Raw genomic sequence first — 25,982 nt, 5'->3', positions numbered from 1 at the left:
ATGTACGGCCACGCACATATGGGCACGCGAGAGTGAAGGAACGGCCTGTGGGGTTGTTGTTTCTGGCACGCGGTTTGAAAGTTTTTTTTTTAGGTTTTTTTTGTATGTACGGCTATGCACGTATGGGCACACACGTACGGCCATGCACGTACGGCCACGCGAGAGCGAAGGAACGGCCTGTGTGTTTGTTTCTGGCAAGCAGTTTTAAAGTATGTGTATATATATATATATATATATACATATATATATATATATATATATATATATTTTGCACGTACAGCCACGTATGTACGGGCACGTGAAAGCGAAGGAACGACTTGTGTGGTTGTTGTTTCTGGCACGTGGTTTGAGTTTTTTTGCGGGGGGTGGGGGGGGTTTGCACGTTTGGCCACGCATCTACGGGCATGCACTAGTATCTGTATATATATAAATAATGTTGTTCGTCTTTCGGCTGCTCCCATTAGGGGTCGCCACAGCGGATCATCCTTTATGATCCGCATACTGATTTGGCATAGGTTTTACGCCGGATGCCCTTCCTGTCGCAACCCTGGTCGCCTCTTATGACACAGGGATAAGGATTGGGTTTCGCCATGATTCCGGGCTGCCTTACACCCTCTCATAGCTTGGCCCAGCGCAGAGCTCCCGTCCTGAAGCGATCCTCCAACCCAAGCCTCCGTGTAGCCGGATTACAGGCGCACGCCACTACGGCCGGTACAACATACATATATATACATATATATATATATACATATATATATATATATATACATATATATATATATATATATATATATATATATACATACATACATATATATATATATATATATATATATATATATATATATATATATATATATATATATATATATATATATACATATATATATATATATATTTATATATATATATATACATATATATATATATATATATATTTATATATATATATATATATATATACATATATACATATATATATATATATATATATATATATATATATATATATATATATATATATTTGTTTGGTTCCTGGACCACAAGATAAATTGTCCTCGATTTTTGCATCTGTTGGTAAAACGAGGTGTGTGTGTGTGTGTGTGTGTGTGTGTGTGTGTGTGTGTGTGTGTGTGTGTGTGTGTGTGTGTGTGTGTGTGTGTGTGTGGGAGACAGAGAGAGACAGAGAGACAGAGACATATAGACCTCTGTATTTCTGAGTCCAATTTTCATTCAGGAAAAGAACAATTATGTTAAACCATTCTGAAATTGTCACTCTTTTGTCTAAATGCTGAAAATTATGTATAAAAAATTGTTCGCATCACATGTGCAAGCAATGTCCGGTTAAAAGTGCTCAGCAAGTAGAATCGAGTCACAGAAAATACACACACTGCACGTGCGCAAGAGGCCTCATTTAGCATGGATACGTCATTTTGAAAGTCCCGTCGTGTAATTCCTTTCAAATTCTGCATTGTGTTCCTCGTTGAACTCTGGGGGTTTGGAGAGTGGGCCTTTCCACCACTCTTGTGAGGTCCGTGCGGTCGACCAGCTTCCTGAGGACTCACGAGTGGTTCTGCTTCCTTAACAATGTGGATCACCAGAATAAGTCAATGGTCCTTTCAAAAGTTAAGGTTATTGCCCTTTATACGTGGGGCACACCTCGGTGTAACGATATAAATCCCCAGTTTATTTTTCCTTCCAGAAATGTGTTTTCAGTAATTAATGCAGATCAAAGTTCTGTCTTTACATTTTGGGCAAGTTCAGCAGAATCGAGTGAACAGCAATGCATCGTTTAAATTTCAGCAACACTGGAGCACAAGAATATTCAGATGGGGATCCTGGCGTACCTAACTCAGTGCGAAATGAGAAAATGTCGAGGTGGAGTGTGAAGACAATATACAAACATCATTTTCAAATTAGTGCATCATTCTGTTGATTTGGATTTGATGAATAATTGATGACAATTAACGATCCTGCAATTTAAACGTTGGAGTTGCAGCTAGCATGTTCCCAAATTCTTCCCCCAAAACAGTTGTGGCAGAGTGGGGTTGGCATGGCAGTACCAGTTAATCACAGTTTCTTTAAGTTTCTTTCACAGCACAATCAGAGACATGAATGTCTGCTGATGCAAAATACATCGAGTGAGATTTGGATATTTCATTCCATTTGTTGCACACAGTCCAGATGAGCATTTGTGGAGACTTGGTTGAAGATCCAAGGCGGTCAATTCTCTCCGGAACTTCGAGGTGCTCCAGCCCAGTGGCGCAGTCTGTGCCTGCAGGGACTATGGAGGAGGAAGGTCACCATGACCATGTGCCGAGGCATAGGGACCTCAAATCAGCCCTTTCATTCTGCTCTGTGCTTGGAAGAGTTGGAACGGCAGCAGTTTCAGCCTGGCCCAGGATACTGGTCAAATGAATCTTGGAGCTCGGAAATTCAAATCCAACAGCAATCCACTTGCCATGAATGTCTTTCACAGATAGTTCACATATTACATCGAATGTTCATGATGCAATTCCACTGTGAAGGGGTTTACAAGGATTTCGAGGGATTTAAGGCACAGGAGGAGGCCATTCGGACAATCATGCCTGCAGCACACCAATACCAGATTTGATCAATCCGTTGATACCTCTTCCCTTCGTGTGCAGCCTTTTTGGCTGCTACAGTGGTACTCGTTTCGCCGACCTCAGAAGGATGACAGGTTGAGTCAACTCCATGGTGTTAATTCAGCAACAAACGGGACTTGAACTCAGGACCTTCGGATCCCATGCCACCGCGTGAACCACAAAGCGAACACCAGGTTAATCAGCCCAGCAGCCAAAAACATACAGAGACCTTCGACTCAACACTGAAACACTGTCATGTAAGTAAAATCACATTCAATTTGAGCTTTGCAGACATTGTGTACACTCCATCATGCTGTACCCCTCTCTCTCTCTGATGATGATCTGATTTGATCAGTGCTACCAAAGGCAGCGCCTTGGGCAGGATTACACTGGATGGTTTGCCCCTGCATTCCCAGTGGTAGTTACGGCAGGAATTTGGAATTTGTTCAGACTGTTGGTGATAATTCTCCAACTCTTCGAGAAACACAAGGTGGGATTCTGCATGTCCACCAACTGATGCTCGCAGACAGATTCTCAGCTTACTGTCTCTCCTCGAGACATGTTTTGTGATTCAACGCTCCACCTTCAAAACACCAATTTGTAGTCGGGCCGAGAATCAAACTCGGTCGAGACAGGTCAACGGTAAGTACACGACGTATGCAGCATCCCATCGCAAGCAGCCCAATATGTCGTAACAAATAAAATTGTTCCAAATGCATCCCGCCAAATTATTTTATTGATCACAATGACAACAAAAAGGGGAGTTTTTCACATGCAGATGTATTCGACCAAAGTCCTGAAGTATTGGTTTGAGGATCTTAATGCAGCGTTTCCTCTAATTTATCTGATGCTCAATCACATGACCCTGAAAGCCATCCCAGCCTCTGATGTTGCTCATCACAGAGGAGCCAATTCATTGAATTAACAGCAGAATCTGAGTGGTTTGTCAGCCTTGAATGACAGCAGGGCTGAAAGAGGCATGTAAATAAGGCACTGCCAGTGCTGCTATTGTCTGGAGCCAAAGACTGTTGTTACTGAGCCAACATGGCCTTCCACACGTCCGAAAAGGCACGCAGCAAGCCCATGCTTCTTACAACAACACATTGGTTTGTCGTTTAGATTACAGTGAAGATGAATAGTTCCAAATGGGGTCGGCGTTGCATGTCGGGGTTACTTCCATTGCTATCATTTTGGCATTTCAGAATGGGACTGAATTTCATTTGTACCAGCACATGGAGTCGAATGCATCCCAAAGGTGCACTTCTAATAAGTAGTGGTTGACGGTGCATTATAGTTTTCACTGTGGTGTTGCGTTTGTGTCATCAATTCATGTGAAAAGGACGTTTGAAGTCTTGCATCTCCTTGGATCTCCCCGGCTCAGAGAAACTCTTGGGAAAGGGGAACATCCACGAGGAAAGGAGGGAGGAACTTCAATCTGGATGTGTTCCTTCATAGAACGAATAAATCTCCTGTTGGCCGGTCGACACATGAGTCATCCGATCTGGCGATGCCCTCGAGTGAGTTAGAGAATGATATATTGTTGTTATAATGCACCTTTTAATGTTCTTTCGCTCCCATCCTTTGTTTCTCCCAATCAAATTCCTAACCTTTAGCAACATCAATTTTGTCTTTAGCTCTTATTTGTCTTTTCTTTTTTGGGGATTTCTTTCAAACACAAACAATGCAGAACCATTTTTTGGTTCTACATCGGTCTGTGCCTGGGTTTGAATCTCAGCCCGGCTCGAAGCTGAGGCACGTCGAGGCATCTATGTGTGCGCCTTCCCTTTGGATGCATGTTCAACTGCGCAGTCCCATCTGGCAGCGTTAGCTGCTGAAGGTTAAAGATCCCACAGTGTCCTCTGTGAAGAGGAGGCAAGCGATCGCAGGTTCTCTGAAATTTAAAAAAAAAATTCTAACCAACAGGAGGCACTGCATCCGAGGCAGAGCTGCACACTCAGCAAATGATGCTCCCCACAGCCATGTGCTGCTTACGAACAAAGAATAAGTCATGTTCAACCTTCTGAATGAAGAATTTAAATTTTTTTATTTTTTATTTTCATGTTTTGAGTAATTCTACGTCCATCGTCTCAATTTATCACTCATTCCAAAGTAATTCTTCCCCTCTTATTCATCGATGCACATGAATAGTTAATAATATAGTGTTATTATCTTTTCAGTCTTGCCATTTCCCTGACACACGGTGCCTTTTTATTATTACTCTTTCATTTTGCCCTTCTTTACCTTTAAAATTTATTGAACTTCCTTAGTTGAGCTCTGGAATTGTAATCGAAAGAAATTGGAGTTTATGGGAGCTTGTGGAAATCCATGAGTGGGAGAGGGAGATAGTTAAGATAGATGGCGCTGTTAAATTACCTGCGCACTAATGAATGCATAAGGAACTAGAAGTGATGCGCGGTGGAGAACATTCACCATGAAAGTCTTGAGCAGAAGGGCCTTCGGTGGCTCGTTCATGACTCCGCAACATTATTGGCGACGAGGATGGGGTCAGACGTCTGACAGCCTGATTTTTTGATTAAGAGAAATGTTTGTCATTGTTGCGGGAGCAACAAACCCATTGACAATGTCGAGTCTGAGAGCACAAGTATAGGAGTTCCAGAAGAAAAAAAAAAACAGCAAGCACCAAAGAATGGTTCTGTTGTCACTTGCGCATGGAAACGGCCAAACGCAAGGATTAATTTTTTTGCAACTCAGTAACTAAATATAATTTGGGTTCTGGAAGAAGAACTTTCTTGAAATGATCCAGGTTAAGTGGACTCTGGAAGTATGGAAATGGTTGAGCCTGTGTCCACCAGTAATTTAGTTTGGATATGCCTGTCCCCCAGGACCCTATGCGTGCCAAGAACATTACATTAACAGGTTCCCTCAAATTTGTTTTGAGGCATGCATGACTATGCTTAAAACAGTCACGTATCAGGTGTAGTAACTTCACGGACTTCACGATTGTGCTCTTTACTACGACGTACTTGAGCAAAATGTCCAGTCTTGCCACACCACCTGCACTTTGCATCTTTTGCAGGGCATTTGGGGGGTAATTGGCTCAGTGCATTACACGTACACTATGATAGCACATGCTACCTTGCTGTGCCTGTTGAGCCTGGGAATATTTCGGCTTTGCTGGTTCATTTGAAGTGTTGCTGGGTGTGCCGTCTCATCTGTATTGCTTCCCTCTGGGACGTGCTGCTGCTGTATGTACAGCCTGAACACCATTGAAGTGCTGTGTGTAATTGCGTTAGATTCCATCATCGATTATTAAATTTGTTCCACTATTAAAATGACTTTCTGCGATGCAAGCCGTGGTTCTAAAAGCAAACGCACACGCACACGTGCGCACGCGCGCACACACACACACACACACACACACACACACACACACACACACACACACACACACACACACACACACACACACAGACACACACACACACACACACACACACACACACGTATGTAAGGCGTTTTTTTCCACAAGCTGGTCCTGTATCATGTCAGAGAGATCTCTGAACTGGCAATTCACAACAAGCTCATGTAAAGCAGCAATGAACTGAGCAGTCAATTGACCAGATATTTGTGATCCATCCATCCATTAGGACCATACTCTGTGCAGAGCGTTGGTGCTGACAAAGCAGTCTCCTTGGCTATTGGGCACAATCCTGGACAGGTCGCCACTCCGACACAGGATACCAGAAAGCCGGCACTCATTTTGCTGACCTCAGAAGGATTACAGGATCACCCAGATAGCTCAGATGGTAAAGCACTGGTATGGTTCACCAGACAACCTGAGTTTGATTCGTGGTCTGGGTGTGTAATTTTATGCCTGCTATTGGCTTAATGGTTAGGGTAGTGGTCTTGGGATCTGAGGATCCTGAGTTGAAATCCCACTCGCCGTTGAATTAATATCAGGTGGGTTTGACTCTGCCTGTCATCCTTCTGAGGTCGGCAAAATGAGTGCCAGCATGCTGGTGTCGTGTGTCAGAGTGGCGACCCGTCCAGGATTGTGTCCAATTGCTTCAGCAGTACCAACACTCTACACAGAGTATGGTCCCGATGGAAGGATGACAGGCAGTCAACCCCACCTGGTATTAATTCAACAGCAAAGTGGGGTTTGAACTCAGGGTCATAGGATCCCAAGCCCACCACCCTCACCATTGAGCCAAAACCAGCCATATATTTGTGATTGCTGACAAAATTTGTTTAGTAAGTCAACATTGTTACAGTGCAGCGACATCGCACTGTGATGTAATTGGCTATTCCATCCTGTGTCTTCTGTCACACTTGTTATTGTTTGGTGAATTCTGGGCGGACATTGCCGGGTGTATTGTGGGCGGACATTGCCGTGTGTATTGTGGGCGGACATTGCCGTGTGTATTGTGGGCGGACATTGCCGTGTGTATTGTGGGCGGACATTGCCGTGTGTATTGTGGGCGGAGATTGCCGTGTGTATTGTGGGCGGACATTGCCGGGTGGATTGTGGGCGGACATTGCCGGGTGGATTGTGGGCGGAGATTGCCGGGTGGATTGTGGGCGGACATTGTCGGGTGGATTGTGGGCGGAGATTGCCGTTTTATTGTGGGCGGAGATTGCTGTGTGGATTGTGGGCAGAGATTGCCGGGTGGATTGTGGGCGGAGATTGCCGGGTGGATTGTGGGCGGAGATTGCCGGATGGATTGTGGGCGGAGATTGCCGGGTGGATTGTGGGCGGAGATTGCCGGGTGGATTGTTGGCGGAGATTTCCGGGTGGATTGTGGGCAGACATTGCGGGTGTATTGTGGGCAGAGATTGCCGGGTGTATTGTGGGCAGAGATTGCCGGGTGGATTGTGGGCGGAGATTGCTGGGTGGATTGTGGGCGGAGATTGCCGGGTGGATTGTGGGCGGAGATTGCCGGGTGTATTGTGGGCAGACATTGCGGGTGGATTGTGGGCGGAGATTGCCGGGTGGATTGTGGGCGGAGATTGCCGGCTGTATTGTGGGCGGAGATTGCCGGGTGGATTGTGGGCGGAGATTGCCGGGTGGATTGTGGGCGGAGATTGCCGGGTGGATTGTGGGCGGAGATTGCCGGGTGGATTGTGGGCGGAGATTGCCGGGTGGATTGTGGGCAGACATTGCGGGTGGATTGTGGGCGGAGATTGCCGGGTGGATTGTGGGCGGAGATTGCCGGGTGGATTGTGGGCGGAGATTGCCGGGTGGATTGTGGGCGGAGATTGCCGGGTGTATTGTGGGTGGAGATTGCCGGGTGGATTGTGGGGCGGAGATTGCCATGTGTATTGTGGGCGGAGATTGCTGTGTGTATTGAGGGCGGCGACTGCAGTGTGAATTGCGGGCGGAGATTGCCGGATGTATTGTGGGCGGAGATTGCCGGGTGGATCGTGGGCGGAGATTGCCGGGTGGATTGTGGGCGGAGATTGCCGGGTGTATTGTGGGCGGAGAGTGCCGGGTGGATTATGGGCGGAGATTGCCGGGTGGATTGTGGGCGGAGATTGCCGTATGTATTGTGGGCGGAGATTTCCGGGTGGATTGTGGGCGGAGATTGCCGGGTGGATTATGGGCGGAGATTGCCGGGTGGATTGTGGGCGGAGATTGCCATGTGTATTGTGGGCGGAGATTGCCGTGTGTATTGTGGGCGGAGATTGCCGGGGGGATTGTGGGCGGAGATTGCCATGTGTATTGTGGGCGGAGATTGCCATGTGTATTGTGGGCGGAGATTGCCATGTGTACTGTGGGCGGAGATTGCCGGGGGGATTGTGGGCGGAGATTGCCGGGTGGATTGTGGGCGGAGATTGCCGCCTGGATTGTGGGCGGAGAGTGCCCGGTGTATTGTGGGCGGAGATTGCCGGGTGGATTGTGGGCGGAGATTGCCGGGTGGATTGTGGGCGGAGATTGCCGTATGTATTGTGGGCGGAGATTGCCGGGTGGATTGTGGGCGGAGATTGCCGGGTGGATTGTGGGCGGAGATTGCCGGGTGGATTGTGGGCGGAGATTGCCGGGTGGATTGTGGGCGGAGATTGCCATGTGTATTGTGGGCGGAGATTGCCGTGTGTATTGTGGGCGGAGATTGCCGTGTGTATTGTGGGCAGAGATTGCTGTGTGTATTGTGGGTGGAGATTGCGGTGTGTATTGTGGGCGGAGATTGCCGTATGTATTGTGGGCGGAGATTGTCGGGTGGATTGTGGGCGGAGATTGCCGGGTGTATTGTGGGCGGAGATTGCTGGGTGGATTGTGGGCGGAGATTGCCGGGTGGATTGTGGGCGGAGATTGCCGTATGTATTGTGGGCGGAGATTGCCGGGTGGATTGTGGGCGGAGATTGCCGGGTGGATTGTGGGCGGAGATTGCCGGGTGGATTGTGGGCGGAGATTGCCGGGTGGATTGTGGGCGGAGATTGCCGGGTGGATTGTGGGCGGAGATTGCCGTATGTATTGTGGGCGGAGATTGCCGTATGTATTGTGGGCGGAGATTGCCGGGTGGATTGTGGGCGGAGATTGCCGGGTGGATTGTGGGCGGAGATTGCCGGGTGGATTGTGGGCGGACATAGCCGGGTGGATTGTGGGCGGACATAGCCGGGTGGATTGTGGGCGGAGATTTCCGTGTGTATTGTGGGCGGAGATTGCCGTGTGTATTGTGGGCGGAGATTGCCGTGTGTATTGTGGGCGGAGATTGCCGGGTGGATTGTGGGCGGAGATTGCCGGGTGTATTGTAGGCGGAGATTGCCGGGTGGATTGTGGGCGGAGATTGCCGGGTGGATAGTGGGCGGAGATTGCCGTATGTATTGTGGGCGGAGATTGCCGGGTGGATTGTGGGGCGGAGATTGCCGGGTGTATTGTGGGCGGACATTGCGGGTGGATTGTGGGCGGAGATTTCCGTGTGTATTGTGGGCGGAGATTGCCGTGTGTATTGTGGGCGGAGATTGCCGTGTGTATTGTGGGCGGAGATTGCCGTGTGTATTGTGGGCGGAGATTGCCGTGTGTATTGTGGGCAGAGATTGCCGTGTGTATTGTGGGCGGAGATTGCCGTGTGTATTGTGGCCGGAGATTGCCGTGTGTATTGTGGGCAGAGATTGCTGTGTGTATTGTGGGTGGAGATTGCGGTGTGTATTGTGGGCGGAGATTGCCGGGTGTATTGTGGGCGGAGATTGCCGGGTGGATTGTGGGCGGAGATTGCCGGGTGGATTGTCGGCAGAGATTGCCGGGTGGATTGTGGGCGGAGATTGCCGGGTGTATTGTGGGCGGAGATTGCCGGGTGGATTGTGGGCGGAGATTGCCGGGTGGATAGTGGGCGGAGATTGCCGTATGTATTGTGGGCGGAGATTGCCGGGTGGATTGTGGGCGGAGATTGCCGGGTCGATTGTGGGCGGAGATTGCCGGGTGGATTGTGGGCGGAGATTGCCGTGTGTATTGTGGGCGTAGATTGCCGTGTGTATTGTGGGCGGAGATTGCCGTGTGTATTGTGGGCGGAGATTGCCGTGTGTATTGTGGGCAGAGATTGCTGTGTGTATTGTGGGCGGAGATTGCGGTGTGTATTGTGGGCGGAGATTGCCGTATGTATTGTGGGCGGAGATTGCCGGGTGGATTGTGGGCGGAGATTGCCGGGTGGATTGTGGGCGGAGATTGCCGGGTGGATTGTGGGCGGAGATTGCCGGGTATATTGTGGGCGGAGATTGCCGGGTGGATTGTGGGCGGAGATTGCCGGGTGGATTGTGGGCGGAGATTGCCATATGTATTGTGGGCGGGGGATTGCCGGGTGGATTGTGGGCGGAGATTGCCGGGTGGATTGTGGGCGGAGATTGCCGGGTGGATTGTGGGCGGAGATTGCCGGGTGGATTGTGGGCGGAGATTGCCGGGTGTATTGTGGGCGGAGATTGCCGGGTGGATTGTGGGCGGAGATTGCCGGGTGGATTGTGGGCGGAGATTGCCGTGTGTATTGTGGGCGGGGGATTGCCGGGTGGATTGTGGGCGGAGATTGCCGGGTGGATTGTGGGCGGAGATTGCCGGGTGGATTGTGGGCAGAGATTGCCGGGTGGATTGTGGGCGGAGCTTGCTGGGTGGATTGTGGGCGGACATTGCCGGGTGGATTGTGGGCGGACATTGCCGGGTGGATTGTGGGCGGAGATTGCCGGGTGGATTGTGGGCGGAGATTGCCGGGTGGATTGTGGGCGGAGATTGCCGGGTGGATTGTGGGCGGAGATTGCCGGGTGGATTGTGGGCGGACATTGCCGGGTGGATTGTGGGCGGAGATTGCCGGGTGGATTGTGGGCGGAGATTGCCGGGTGGATTGTGGGCGGGGTTAATGCGGAAGAGCGACGTTTTTTGTGTGACGCCGGATTTTCTAAGCAGGAAGTGATCATCTTCCTGTTCCATTCGTTGTTGTCGCGCAGCGTTGTAAGTCTCGTTCTTCATTGTTTTTCACCAGAAGTGTTTGTAAAACGTCGTGTGGAGGTGATTTCTTCCTCTGTTTTTTGGTGACAGAAGTGGTTTTTACATTATAATTGTTATATAATTGGCTATTCTGTCCTGTGTCTTCTGTCACGTCTTCCGTCACACTTATGGCCGCGTACGTCCCTTTGATCTGAGTGCTCTTACAAGAAGTTTGTCCAACGTCCCAACTCTTCCCATCTTCATGCTAATTCACCGTGTCTACATTGAAATTTTATAACTGCCAAATTGTTTCATCATTCTTTACCTTTTACTGCCCCCAGCCGCGCGATATCGAGGTTTTCGCTTCTTGTTAACTTTTGGCATGAAAAATACTCCTTCTTCTTCCTAATCATCTTTGTTTCACGTGTAACATAATTTTGCTGGGCTGCATCATTGCCTGAGGGTGCAGCTCTGCTGCTGATGCAACCCCCCCCCCCCTGTAGATTAGGTAGGGCAGGAATTTTTGATTTATCCAGGGTGCTGGCGACAGCTCACCTCCTCTTTGTGAATCACACTGTGGGATCTTCAACGTCTACCAACTAATGTCGGCTGACAGGACACCTGGCTAAACGTCCATCCGATGGACGGCACACACAACGGTGAATCGCCCTCTCTCTGAAACACCAGGGTGACCGTTTATCGCAGGGTGAGGATTGAAATCTCGGCAAGACAGCCGAGAGGTTAGTATGCGTACCTCTAGGGTCTAGGCCATCATGTCAGTCCAAAAAAGGCTGTCAATGCAACAATGTGCACCTCCTCGTATCAGAAAGTACATAGTCATTTCCTGCAATTTTGAAGTTTTCGAACATACGAATCCAAGACGTAAAAGGTCATAACAGCCATCCTCTTCGCCCGATGTGACATCATCATCTGTCGCCCGATGTGACACCAATTCAGCAGAAGCTTCACCGCTTACCCTTTTCTGTCCATGATCTTGTCTCACAACAATTGAGGAATTTCCAAAAGGCAGGTATTCTGGAGAAAATGGACTCTTCTGAATGGGGTTCACCTGTCGTCATTGCGCAGAGGTAGACAGGAAGGATAAGAGTGCGTCGTGATCTCCGTGAGCCCAACAAGTTGATCGTAATAGACAATCATCGACTCCTACACATCAACGAGGTGTTCGCAGAACTCCATAGATTGAGAATGCTCTTTTTCTCTTGATCTTCAGAGTGCATATTATCAAGTGGTCTTGCGTGAAGAAAGTACAGATCTTGCGTCCTTCATCATACATGATGGACCTTTTTGCTTCCGCCACGCGCCCAAAGGGCTTGCCTCTGCTCCCAGTGCATTCCAGCGAATTAAGTCAAAGAAGGTCGCTCGACAGGAGGGTATCCGGTGCTACCTTGACAACATCATTGTGTGTGTTGTTCTTTTCCTGAGAAACATGAGGAAAGCCATCAAGCCATTTTGCATCATATTTCATCAAGCAGGCTTAAAACATTAAAAATTATGAGAAATGCCACTTCAAGGAAGACTGTGGTTTTTTTTTTGGGGGGGGGGGGTCACATGATCTCAGAAAGTGGCATGAGCCCAAGTCCAGATCATATTGTGGTAGTAGTACAAGCAGCACCTCCAAAGGATGCCTCTGCCCTGGTTTTTTTCTTGGCCTGACTTCCTGGTGCTCCCAATTAATTTCCAATTATGCTGCAGTCATGGAACCTCTCCCTGCCATACTGTGCAAGACCGCTGACTTCTCTTGGATTGATGCTGCACGCACTCATTTTGAAAGGGTGAAAGACAATTGATGATCAATCCTCCTGTACTTCTTTTGTTTGATCCTACTTTTCCCACCATTGCGACCACAGTCGCTTTGGATTATGGACTTGGAGGAGTGCTCACTCAAATCGACGAGGACTCTACAGACAAATCGTAGCATTGGCATCATGCACACTCACAGATTGCGAGCGCAAGTACTCCACAGTGGAAAGGGAAGCACTTGCCTGTGTCATTCCAGCTTGATCATTCCAGCTAGCTTATGATGAGGCTCGATCAGTCCAGCTAGCTTATGATGAGGCTCAATCAGTCCAGCTAGCTTATGATGAGGCTCGATCAGTCCAGCTAGCTTATGATGAGGCTCGATCAGTCCAGCTAGCTTATGATGAGGCTCGATCATTCCAGCTTGCTTAGCTTGCTTGTGATGCACATCAAGGAATTGTGATAGCTAAACAAAGGCTGAGACACCTCTAATTGTGGCCAGAGATGGATTATGCCTGCTGTTGGTGAAAAGGTTAGAGTAGTGGGCTTGGGATCCTGGGATTCTGAGGTCGAATCCCACTCAGCTGTTGAATTCATACAAGGTGGGGTTGACTCAGCCTGTCATCCTTCCGATGTCAGCAAAATATTACCAGCTTTCTGGTATCTTGCGTTGGAGTGGCAACCCATCCAGGATTGTACCCAATATACCAGGAGACATCTTTGGCAGCACCAACGCTCTGCACAGAGTTTGGTCCCAAAGGATGGATGGATGGAGATGGATTCTAAAGTAGAAGTTGCCACTGAATCATGTATTACTTGTGGAATGGATGATAAAACAGCTGTCACTCAAATGCTGCCATTATAGCCAGTTCCTCTTGCCTGTGGAAAACTTGCCATCAATATAGTGGGACTGCTTGATAGAGCAATGGACTGTCGTGATGCCATTACCTTAATTGACTCCTTCAACAGATGGCCAGAAGCAGCCATTATTTCCCAAGTAACCTCTGCTGCAGTCATCAAGTTCTTGACGAAAGTGTTCAGAGGAGAAGGAGATCCACTGGAACTCATCTCTGACAATGACTCTCCATTTGTTTCAGCTGAGTTTGAAACATCAAGCACTGCCGCAGTTCTGTCTGTTACCCACAAGCCAACAGGGAGATGGAATGCTTTAACAAAGTGCTCAAGGATTGTTTACAGACTGCAAACCTCATCAGGAAGCCCTGGAAATAATTTGTGGCCGACTTCTTGCAAGCGTATTGACCATCGTTGTACATTACCCCTTTTGCTCCTGGTCCATTGTAATGCAATGCTGAGATCTCTCCTTTTCTCTTTCCTTTTCTCTCTTTCCCCATTCCCTTCATCAGTTATATTTTGGGTTTTTTTTCTCACCTGACATGTTGATTCCTCAAATGGATCCCAAATACTACCACCTTATTGTGAGGTCGGCACACGAAAGTATTTGGCTCAAGTCTTTCATGAACCGACTGGCCATTCCAAATGTTCCATTGAAGGTGCAGGAATTTGGAATTTGTTGAGGGTGCCAGCGAGAACTCACCGACACTTCGCAACAAAAGACACCTCACGGTTTTAAACTTCCAACAACTAACACTATAAGAGCTTAACACGATCAGATGAATCCAACAACTGAGGCACAATGAGGTTAACATATATCCGAGTGACGGCACAGTTTTTGATGCAACACCCGGCCAACGAAGCACCAATCCAACAGTTTATAGTTGGACGAAGAGTCAAACCCAGATGAGACAGCTGAAAGGAATGATACTAGTCTTGGTAAAGACTCCAAACAGACTGTGTTGGTAGAGAAGACAACAATGCATTTTTTCTTTCCAAGCAAGAGTTGATAAACCTTCAGGGGACTACCATGGGGATCAAGGTGCTGTTGATGTTTTGGCTATTACCCTTCGTCAGAGCCAAAAGGCATTACCCTCATCAAAGCATCAGATTACCCTTTTTACTCTGACAAAGGTTAATGTGTTTTTGTTCTGATGAGGGGTGATATCCAAAAAGTCAGCAGCTTCCCATGGTAGAATAAAAACGCTTTTCCATCTTCTGTTTGGGGAAATGCATTGTACACAGCGTGGAGGTACACGGTATACTAACTCTGTACCTGCCTGTCTGACGAGGTGAATTACCCCAACACGATTTGAACACAAAGATTGCTGATGATTCCTTAATGGAAAAAAAAATACCATTTTAAACTGGTTTGCTTCTAAAGCCAGAGTGTGCAATATCACACAATTTGGAAAAACACCACAATCACCATTTTATAAAATTATTTTTTTTTTGATTTATTTTATATTTTCGGTTCATAATATCACTGTCTTAATATATTTCATTAATGCCACAATGTTTGGTAAATTATAATCCTTCACCATCGAATGGCTCAATAATCCCAGCAAGCTGGTACTCACTTTGCCACCCACAGAAGAATGACAGGCAGAGCCAACCTTATCTGGTATGAATTCAACAGCCAAGTAGGATTTGAACTCAGAAACCAAGAATCTGAAGCCCACCACCCAAACCATTAAGCCAACACCAAGCATGTGTCGAAGATGATTAAATATATACACACACACACACACACACACACACACACACACACACACACACACACACACACACACACACACACACACACACACACACACACACACACACACACACACACACACACACACACACACACACACACACACACACACACACACACACACACACACACACACACAGTGTTCCCTCACCTATCGCGGTTAATGCATTCCAGACCCACCCGCGATAGGTGAAAATCCGCGAAGTGGAAACCACATATTTATTACGAACGAAATCTAAAGATTTCGTAAGTATATTGATCACTTCAGTTTCTGTTTGTTTGTTTGTTTGTATGTTTGTTTGTAGGCACGATAGCTCAAGAAGGAAGAAGCCACCAATGTCAAATTACACCACGTGATTCAGGAGGGTGATGACTGGCGCTGATTTGGTTTTGGTCAAAATCGGTCAAAGGTCAAGGTCACAGTGAGGTCAAACATAATTCCATAAATTCATGTGGAGAAATAGAGTATTTTTGCTTCACTCGACGTTACGAGTTCGTTTTAACTTCAATTTTAATTTTGTCTTCGATTTTTGCGATCGCTTAGGACGCTTAAAACTCGGTTGACGAAATTCGGGTTAAAATCGGATGTTTTGGAGATGTTTTAAGATTGTATAAAAAATATTTCACTCGCGCGTCACGGGTTGTCACGTGGTGCAGTGCACTTGAGCAGAGGCGGCGTTGATCACGTAAAGGTTTTCCGTGTGCGCGCTGACGGTGTTTTCGATAAAGATGGTGTTTAAAAGTCATTTTTTATCCCAATAAAGGTTATCGTCGCATGCCTGACTCGCTAAGCCGTCGGATTATGTTAAGATTGTTGGTGGATGGCAGAATATTATGGTTTTGTGACTTTGATAAAAGAATATAAAATAATTGCGTGGAGAAATGGAGATTTTTGCTTCGGTCGACGTTACGATTTTTGATGGTTTGGTACAGAATCATCGTATAAACTTCTGGTTTGCGTCACAACCTTCTCTGGAGACAGCTTTTATTAGACAAGGTCAGAGGTCAAGTTGACGATTTCATAAGTACCAGTCTATGACTGCTTGTTTGTTTGTTTGTTTGTTTGTGTGTGTGTTTGTAAGCACGATAACTCGAGAACGGAAGAAGCTACCAATGTCAAATTAAACCATGTGATTCAGGAGGGTGATGGCTCACGCTGATTACATTTTGGTCAAAATCGGTAAAAGGTCAAGGTCACAGTGAGGTCAAACATAATTCCGTAAATTAATGTGGAGAAATGGAGTATTTTTGCTTCGGTCGACGTTACGAGTTCGTTTTAACTTCAATTTAAATTTTGACTTCGGTTTTTGCGATCGCTTAGGACGCTTGAAACTCGGTTGTCGAAATTCTGGTAAAAATCGGATGTTTTGGAGACGTTTTAAGATTGTATAAAAAATATTTCACTCGCCGCGTCACGGATCGTCACGTGGTGCAGCGCGCTCAAGCAGAGGCATCGTTCATCACGTAAAGGTTTTCCTTGTGCGCGCTGACGGTGTTTTCGATAAAGATGGTGTTTAAAAGTCATTTTTTTTATCCCAATAAAGGTTATCGTCGCATGCCTGACTCGCTAAGCCGTCGGATTATGTAAAGATTATTGGTGGATGGCCGAATATTACGGTTTTGTGACTTTGATAAAATAATATAAAATAATTGCGTCGAGAAATGGAGATTTTTGCTTCGGTTGACGTTACGATTTTTGATGGTTTGGTACAGAATCATCGGATAAACTATGGTTTGCGTTGATACCTTCTCTAGAGACAGCTTTTATTCGACAAGGTGAGAGGTCAAGTTGACGATTTCGTAAGTCCCAGTCTATGACTGCTTGTTTAATTACTAAAATATATTTAAACACATTTTAAACGTATTTTAAACCATTTTTCAGCATCCACACACTCTTAATAACCTTCCCCACACATATTACGTTAGAGTTCAAACTTTAACGTAAAACACAAAGCACAGCACCGCAGAGAAACACTACACGCAGCGAGATGTGAAGCCGAAATGGATGAGGCGAGATGCGGGATGCTTCTACACGGGACAACAGCGCCACAGATGCTGCTGTCACTGAGCCATTCAGCATCCGGGATACAAAACACCATGCTCTGATTGGCCACCTCCCAACCATCAGCCAATAGCGTGTCGAGTACGATCTCACCTGGGCAGAAGCAGCCGCAGTTGTACTCCGTTTTCCATACGCTAGCATCTCTCTTTGTTTTTAGTACAAGCCCGCTACACCACCATGTAGTTTTATTTAAATTTCAATTTAATATTCTTTTAATAGTGTACATATATATATATATATATATATATATATATATATATATATATATATATATATTTTTTTTTACTTTAATTTGTTTTTTACAATTTTATAATGTTAATTTTAGTATATTTTACTTTAAAATAATTAATATAATAAATTTTAATTTTAAATAATTAAAATAAAACCCGCGATGTAGTGAAGCCGCGAAAAGTGAACCGCGATATAGCGAGGGAGCACTGTATATACATATATATGTATATATATATATATATATATATATATATATATATATATATATATATATATATATATATATATATATATATATGTACAGGGTAAGTCAAAAGTAGCACCCAATTTCATTTTTTTCAGCTGTCAGATTCTTTCTGGGAAGTCATGTTGTTAATAATTGTCTTGCAGATTATTCATTTTCGTAATTTATTTATTTTTGATTTTGTTTTGCAGGTTATTGCTGCGAGTTTGGAAAGTTACTCAATTTGCACCAAATTGAACCATGAATTTCAATGAATCAACGCATTGTGGCCGTGAAACATTACTACAAATGTAATAAACAACCAACGATGGTGGCACACCGTTTGGCACAGGAATTCGATATTAACCCACCTCAGGGTAGAAACAAACGATTGATTGTCGAGAAATTTGAAGCAACAGGGTCCGTAGCCACTGCAAAGAAGTCAGGTCATCCGAAAACGGCAACGAATGTAGCTAAGGCTGAAGAAGCCATCAGAAGACTGGAACAAAGTCCGCAAAAGTCAACTCGCCATTTATATGCAGAGATGGAAGTGAGCCAATCAAGTGTTATCGTATCCTTCACCAGAAAAATGGAAACCTTACATTCCACGCTTACTGCATGCCCTTCATGATGGAGATGACGACCGCCGTCTTCAATTTTGCGAAGAGTTCTTAGCTAAACTTCACGAAGAAGACACAATGCCAGACAACATCTGATGGTCAGATGAGGAATGTTTTAAGCTTAATGACACAATTAACAGACACAATTATGTCTACTGGGCTGTGAATAACCCAAGAGTGACAGTTGAGAAGGAGGTAAATTTACCTGGAGTGACAGTTTGGGCAGCCATATCTCCATTCGGGAAAATCGAACCCTTTTTCTTTGAGGGATCTGTCACTGCAGAAATTTACCTGGATATGCTGCACACCTTCTTTTGGCCCAGGGTACAAGATCAGGACTGTTATTTCCAGCATGATGGAGCTCCACCTCATGGACGTTATGTTTGTCAGTGGCTTGATGAAAACTTTCCCAGAAAGTGGATCGGACGCCGCAGTCCGATCGAGTGGCCGGCACGCTCCCCAGACCTTACACCTTCAGATTTCTTTCTTTGGGGGCTCATGAAAGACCTTGTTTATTGTGAAAAGCCTCGTACCATTCAGGAATTGAAGGCTCAAATCACTGCAAAGTTTGAGGAAATTGATATCGAAGTCTGCAGACGCGTGCGCCGCTCTGTGCCTGCTCGGCTGCAATTGTGTATCGATCACGTGGGAGGGCACTTTGAAAATTGCAAGTAAAACAGCTTGGTACAGTTTCGTAATAATTTTTTCTTGAATAAATGGTTAGATAAACATGTCATTCATTTATTTCTACCTTCTTGTACACTGTAATACAAATGGCAAACAAACAATCAACTGACAGAAATCGGGCGCTACTTCTGACTCACCCTGTATATACACATATATATATATATATATGATCAAGATGCACAACCAGCATAAGGTGAGCTGATCAGCGAGATGCTCAACATGCGTGGCAATCGCTGTGTAAAGATGCAGATCCAAAACATTGTGAAGAGGAAGAGAGACTGGAAGTAAGGGTTTGAGGGCAATGATCCTCTTGAATGGAAAATAAAAATTTGCAAGAAAGGTGTGGTGTTGTGCATAGACTGGATGCTAGAAGGGGTGAGGAGGGGAGAAGTTTGGGGTGAGAGGTCAGGAGGTGTGCAGTGCAAAGCTTGTTACGTTCCGATGTTTGGTTGAATAAAACCGTAGGAGAATATTGAATTCTTTTTCTTGGAGTATTTTACAATACACCAAACTGGCGACGAGGATGGGACAAGGAACCGGCTGTAGTGGTGATGCATGGATCTCATCTATCAATGTCCTGCTGCTGGCAAGCAATGTAAGCCTTGATTGCGGACTCGACGTGCGCGTCCATTCCCGGCCACCAATACAGATCACTTAACCGCTGCTTTGTCCTCACTATGCCCTGGTGCATATCATGCGCTAATTTGATGAAATGTGGCTGGAACGCCTCCAGGCCAAGAAGGCGGTGAGTACCTCTCATCGCACAATCCTCTTGTAGTGACAGTTCAGTTTGCAATCTGAAGTGAGGAAGTAGATCAGGATCCAGGCCTTTTGACGTTTTTGGCCAGCACTTTGGAAGCAATTCATGCAATTTTGTTCGACTGGGGTAGGAAATACAGACAGGTGTGAATTCTTCAGCTGTCACTGCAGCGAGGGAGGTGCTGAAAATTCTGCCCAATATCCCAGGACACTGCTTTTCCAGCACGGACGCTCTGTACAGAGTGTGGTCTCAATTGGATGTTGTTGTCACATGCACACAATAACCAGTCTTTGCCATAAAGGCATGTTGCTCTTTCAGAGTTGCCATTTGCCTGTTGGTGGCCTCTCTGATCATTCTCCTCCTTGCTTGGTCATCCAGTTTGAAGGGAATGTCTGATCTGGGCAGGATATTGGTGGTACCACCCGCATTCAACTCCTTCATGATTGTCTAGCCTGTGCTTCAAGGGATATTCAAGGCCTTTGAAATCTTTTTATTTCCATCCCCTGATCTGTGCCTTTCCACAACTTTATCCCAGAGGTCTTTTGAAAGCTCCTTGGGATTCATGGTTGAGTCTTTGGAGTGAAATTGACTATCCAGCAGAGGAAACCTACAGGAACAGCTGATTTTATTCTGAAATAATCAGAATCACGACAATTTATCACAGGTGGAAGCCAATTAACTTGGTGTGATTTTTGAAGGTGATTGGTTACACCTGAGCTTATTACTTCCACCACCAGAGGTGAAGGAGGTTATGTTTTTACTCCTCTCTGTCTGTTTGATTGTCTGTCTGTTTGATTTTCTGTGTGTTTGATTGTCTGTCTGTTTGATTTTGCGCAGGATATCTCAAAAAGTTGTGGACTAATCCGGATTAAATTTGGTGGGCAGGTTGGGTGTGTGACAAGGAGGAATTGATTTGATTTTGGTGAAGATCCAAATCCAGATCTGAATAAGAGAGTTATTTAATTTTTAAAGTGATTCTTCACCATTGAGAGATAAAGCCAAAAATGAAATCTAGCAAGATATTTAAAAAATGTATTGGGCCCAATATATTCTCGTACACCAGGAATCGTGCGGCAGAGGTACGTGCTCCACCGAGTGCCCTTCTAGTTTACAATTGCTATTATAAGGGGGGGGGGGGTGGACACTTATCCAACTAGGGTATTCTAGTTTTGTATTTTAAATTAATTTTCTGAAATTTGCAGAACTTGTTTTTCACCTGGAAGTTGTGGGTTGCGATGTGCAAGTAAAAGGTGGACAAAGATTGATTTAATGCAATTTGATTCCAGACGATAAAGCAACAAAAGGTGAAAAGTTTTTATAGGGGGTGTAAACTTTCTGTAGAGACTGTATATGTGGGAAAAATTACACACCCAGACCAGTAATCAAACCCAGGTCTTCTGGTGAACTACACCAGTGCTTTAATACCAGTGTTTTGCCATCTGAGCTTTTTGGGTGATCTGCTGGCTGAGCATTCAATTTTCCACATATAGAGAGATGCCACTCCCTTCCCCCCCCCCCTCCTGCTGCTTCCATGACACTCATTGCCAACCCTCAGACAGCAAGGGCCTGTCCATGGGATCCCCAAATTTTAAAGTGATTTTTCACCATTGAGAGATAAGGGCCAAAAACGACATATAGCAAGATATCTCAAAACAGATGTGGACGGATTCGGACGTAACTTGGTGGATGAGTTAGTTAGGTGACAAGAACAAGCTGAATAAATGTTGAATCAAGTCCGGATGCAGATCTGCACTATCAGTGGGATACAAAACAAACTAATCAGCCTGGTGGAGGCATGCACTCTCAAAGGTACCCTTCTAGTATTGCACATGTTATGCATGGCATACCGGACATTTATATACACAAATATTACACACACACACACACACACACACACACACACACACACACACACACACACACACACACACACACACACACACACACACACACACACACACACACACACACACACACACACACACACACACACACTTCCTCCATACTGGTGTGTAACACACCCTTTCAAGTTTCATCATGACTTGCAATTTCATAATCTCATTCGAGTTGCAGGATATTGTCCGCCAAGTCAATCTCTTAACCAGACTCGCCTGCACACATTGTACATTTATTTCCTTAAAAAAAAACATATTCCATCCCATTAATTTGATTCAGCCTGAGCCCATGTTCATTCCAATAATCTAACTTCTCAGATATATTATACAAGACAAGAAGAAACGATGTATTTTTTTTTCTCTGCAGAGAGCTATGTTTCAGTTCAGCACAGTTTTCATTTTAATTAGGAGTGATATCATGTGCGCCGTGTGTTGCGACACCAAAATGGGCACTATCGAGTAAATGGTTTAATGACCTACTTTGTTAATAATTGGTTGAATGTTGAGATATAAGTTTGCAAAATGGATAATTAAACCACACGAGATAAAAACGTAATACATGTGAACTGCAGTCACGCCTGCAAACAGTGAGGGAAAAGAACACCTTTGTAACAGTCACAGTTTTTATACCTTTGTAACAGTCACAGTTTTTATACCTTTGTAACAGTCACAGTTTTTATACCTTTGTAACAGTCACAGTTTTTATACCTTTGTGACATTCACAGTTTATATACCTTTGTAACAGTCACAGTTTTTATACCTTTGTAACAGTCACAGTTTTTATACCTTTGTAACAGTCACAGTTTTCATACCTTTGTAACAGTCACAGTTTTTATACCTTTGTAACAGTCACAGTTTTTATACCTTTGTAACAGTCACAGTTTTCATACCTTTGTAACAGTCACAGTTTTTATACCTTTGTAACAGTCACAGTTTTTATACCTTTGTAACAGTCACAGTTTTTATACCTTTGTGACATTCACAGTTTATATACCTTTGTAACAGTCACAGTTTTTATACCTTTGTAACAGTCACAGTTTTTATACCTTTGTAACAGTCACAGTTTTCATACCTTTGTAACAGTCACAGTTTTTATACCTTTGTAACAGTCACAGTTTTAATACCTTTGTAACAGTCACAGTTTTTATACCTTTGTAACAGTCACAGTTTTTATACCTTTGTAACAGTCACAGTTTTTATACCTTTGTAACAGTCACAGTTTTTATACCTTTGTAACAGTCACAGTTTTCATACCTTTGTAACAGTCACAGTTTTTATACCTTTGTAACAGTCACAGTTTTCATACCTTTGTAACATTCACAGTTTTTATACCTTTGTGACATTCACAGTTTTTATAGCTTTGTGAAATTCACAGTTTTTATAGCTTTGTGAAATTCACAGTTTTTATACCTTTGTAACAGTCACAGTTTTTATACCTTTGTAACAGTCACAGTTTTTATACCTTTGTAACAGTCACAGTTTTCATACCTTTGTAACAGTCACAGTTTTTATATCTTTGTAACAGTCACAGTTTTTATACCTTTGTAACATTCACAGTTTTTATACCTTTGTAACAGTCACAGTTTTTATACCTTTGTAACAGTCACAGTTTTCATACCTTTGTAACAGTCACAGTTTTTATACCTTTGTAACAGTCACAGTTTTCATACCTTTGTAACAGTCACAGTTTTTATACCTTTGTAACAGTCACAGTTTTTATACTTTTGTGACATTCACAGTTTTTATACCTTTGTAACAGTCACAGTTTTCATACCTTTGTGACATTCACAGTTTTTATACCTTTGTAACAGTCGCAGTTTTTATACCTTTGTAACAGTCACAGTTTTTATACCTTTGTAATATTCACAGTTTTTATACCTTTGTAATATTCACAGTTTTTATACCTTTGTAACAGTCACAGTTTTTATACCTTTGTAACAGTCACAGTTTTTATACCTTTGTAACAGTCACAGTTTTTATACCTTTGTAACAGTCACAGTTTTTATACCTTTGTAACAGTCACAGTTTTCATACCTTTGTAACAGTCACAGTTTTTATACCTTTGTAACAGTCACAGTTTTTATACTTTTGTGACATTCACAGTTTTTATACCTTTGTAACAGTCACAGTTTTCATACCTTTGTGACATTCACAGTTTTTATATCTAATTTTGTTTTTCTTGCCATAATTGATGATGGTGACATTAACGAATACTGTTATACACTCTCTCTCGTCCAGGTGAACCATGTGGCGGGGAGCTGCGTGGTGGTAATGGTACTATCTCCAGCCCTGGCTTTCCTCTGGGATACCCTAACGGGCTGAACTGTACCTGGCTGGTGTTGGTTGCACCAGGAGCACGAGCACAGTTGAGATTTTTAGCCTTTGCCTTGGAAGATGGTTACGACTTTCTTTCAGTGTTTGATGGACCTCCTGGTCTTGGTCGTCTTCGTGCCAGGTAAGTTATTTAGCCACAATTATATTGAGACCATTAATGATGATAATCATATTGTATATAATTTGAGAAGTGTCTGTTTGTATGCTTGTTTGTTTGTTTGATTTATATGCATCGTTTATTTGCATAAAAACCATACACATCAAAACCATAGCATATGAATCATCCATGTAAATACTTTCAAGTGCTTGTGCATATGTTTGTGTGTTTATTTGTGCATTTTATGTGTTTGTGCGTTTGCACGTTATTCTTTCATGGCCAAACCGTAGCACCGTGGAGCCCAGCTGGGTGAGCTTTTACGGGCGGTGGTTTCAGGACATGTTGGACATTCAAAAGTTATGGAGTTATTGGCATCATGGTGGTTATCTTTTGTCTGTGAGCTAGTAGCAGCACTGCCTGATCCCACATCCCAATATACACTTTATCGCTTCCTTTGGTGGCCTCAAAATGAATGCCAAGGCCAATGTGTGCTGGCTTAAGACCTTGCACAGATTCTGAAGTTCGTACACCCCAAATTTGGGGCATTCAGGTGCTACGGATCGGCTGTGAAAGGAAAACGTACAAACGCACAACCAAACAAACACACTAACAAACACACAAATGCACAAACAATCACGCAAACACACAAAATGCACAAGCACACACACAAAAAACAACACACAAACAAATACAGACACACAAACAAACACACATGCACAGTTAAAAATATTTACAACAGGGAGTTATTTATTTTGCATTGAATTAAATGTTTTGAATTTTTAATCTGTGTTTTGGAGTTGGGTGAAAAAAACACATCATTCTTACATTGTGTATGTCAGGTGTTGTCATTCTTACATTGTGTATGTCAGGTGTTGTCATTCTTACATTGTGTATGTCAGGTGTTAAGTCATTCTTTACACACACACACACACACACACACACACACACACACACACACACACACACACACACACACACACACACACACAGTCATGTGCCACATCACGACGTTTCAGTCAACGACAGACTGTATATACGACGGTGGTCCCATACGATTATAATGGAGCTGAAAAATTCCTCTCGCCTCATGATGTTGTAGTCGTCATTGCGCTGCCAGTCATAAAAAAGTACAGTAGAGCACATACAATTATGTACAGTACATAATACTTGATAATGAAAATAAACAGCTATGTTACTGGTTTATGTATTTTCGACACTGTACTTTTTATCGTTATTATAGAGTGTACTCTTTCTACTTATATATATAACAAGCTCGAATGAGCTAAGATCCTCGTCCTCTTTATTATGACGTCATAAAAACGAATATGACGTCATTGTGATGTATCAGGTTTGCGATAAGTTATCTGTGCTAATGCCCGGCTTGATTCCCGCAAACAAAATTCAAACAGCTTGCCTAGTTTCGGAGATAATGGTGTAGGCGATTTCCATTAGCGGCAATATTATGACGTCAACTTTTTTTTCGAGGAAGAATTTCCAAAATCGGAGATGGTTCCTGCCTGCGCGTGGGCTTTCTGCATATACATGGCAAGTTTCATGAAGATCTGATGAAAACTCTGGGTTGTGAAACAAAAAATATCAAAAAATAGGAATGACGTCATAAAAATTGATATGACGTCAGAGTGATGTATCATATGTACGGTAATTCATCTCTGCTAATGCCCTGTTCGATTCCCGCAAACAGAATTCAAAAAGCTTGCCTCGTTTCGGAG

At 44.3% G+C, this 25,982-nt stretch overlaps 1 protein-coding gene across 2 annotated transcripts in view; it reads left to right on the top strand.

Annotated features, from left to right (window-relative positions):
* Nucleotides 1–25,982, top strand: part of LOC147027167 (CUB and sushi domain-containing protein 3-like) — a 1,179,270-nt gene that overhangs the window by 87,108 nt on the left and 1,066,180 nt on the right. For both annotated transcript variants that reach the window (XM_085883358.1, XM_085883360.1), the window contains exon 2: nucleotides 24,060–24,276. In XM_085883358.1, the coding sequence (XP_085739484.1) occupies nucleotides 24,060–24,276 (217 nt within the window). The remainder of the gene's footprint in view (nucleotides 1–24,059; nucleotides 24,277–25,982) is intronic.

This window comes from Eptatretus burgeri, chromosome 5, assembly GCF_056783735.1.
Source record: "Eptatretus burgeri isolate ZD-2024b chromosome 5, Ebu_testis_v1, whole genome shotgun sequence".
NCBI classification, from domain to species: Eukaryota; Metazoa; Chordata; class Myxini; order Myxiniformes; family Myxinidae; genus Eptatretus; species Eptatretus burgeri.
The sequence above is the reverse complement of the archived record's forward strand: the minus strand, read 5'-3'. Positions and strand labels throughout refer to the sequence as shown.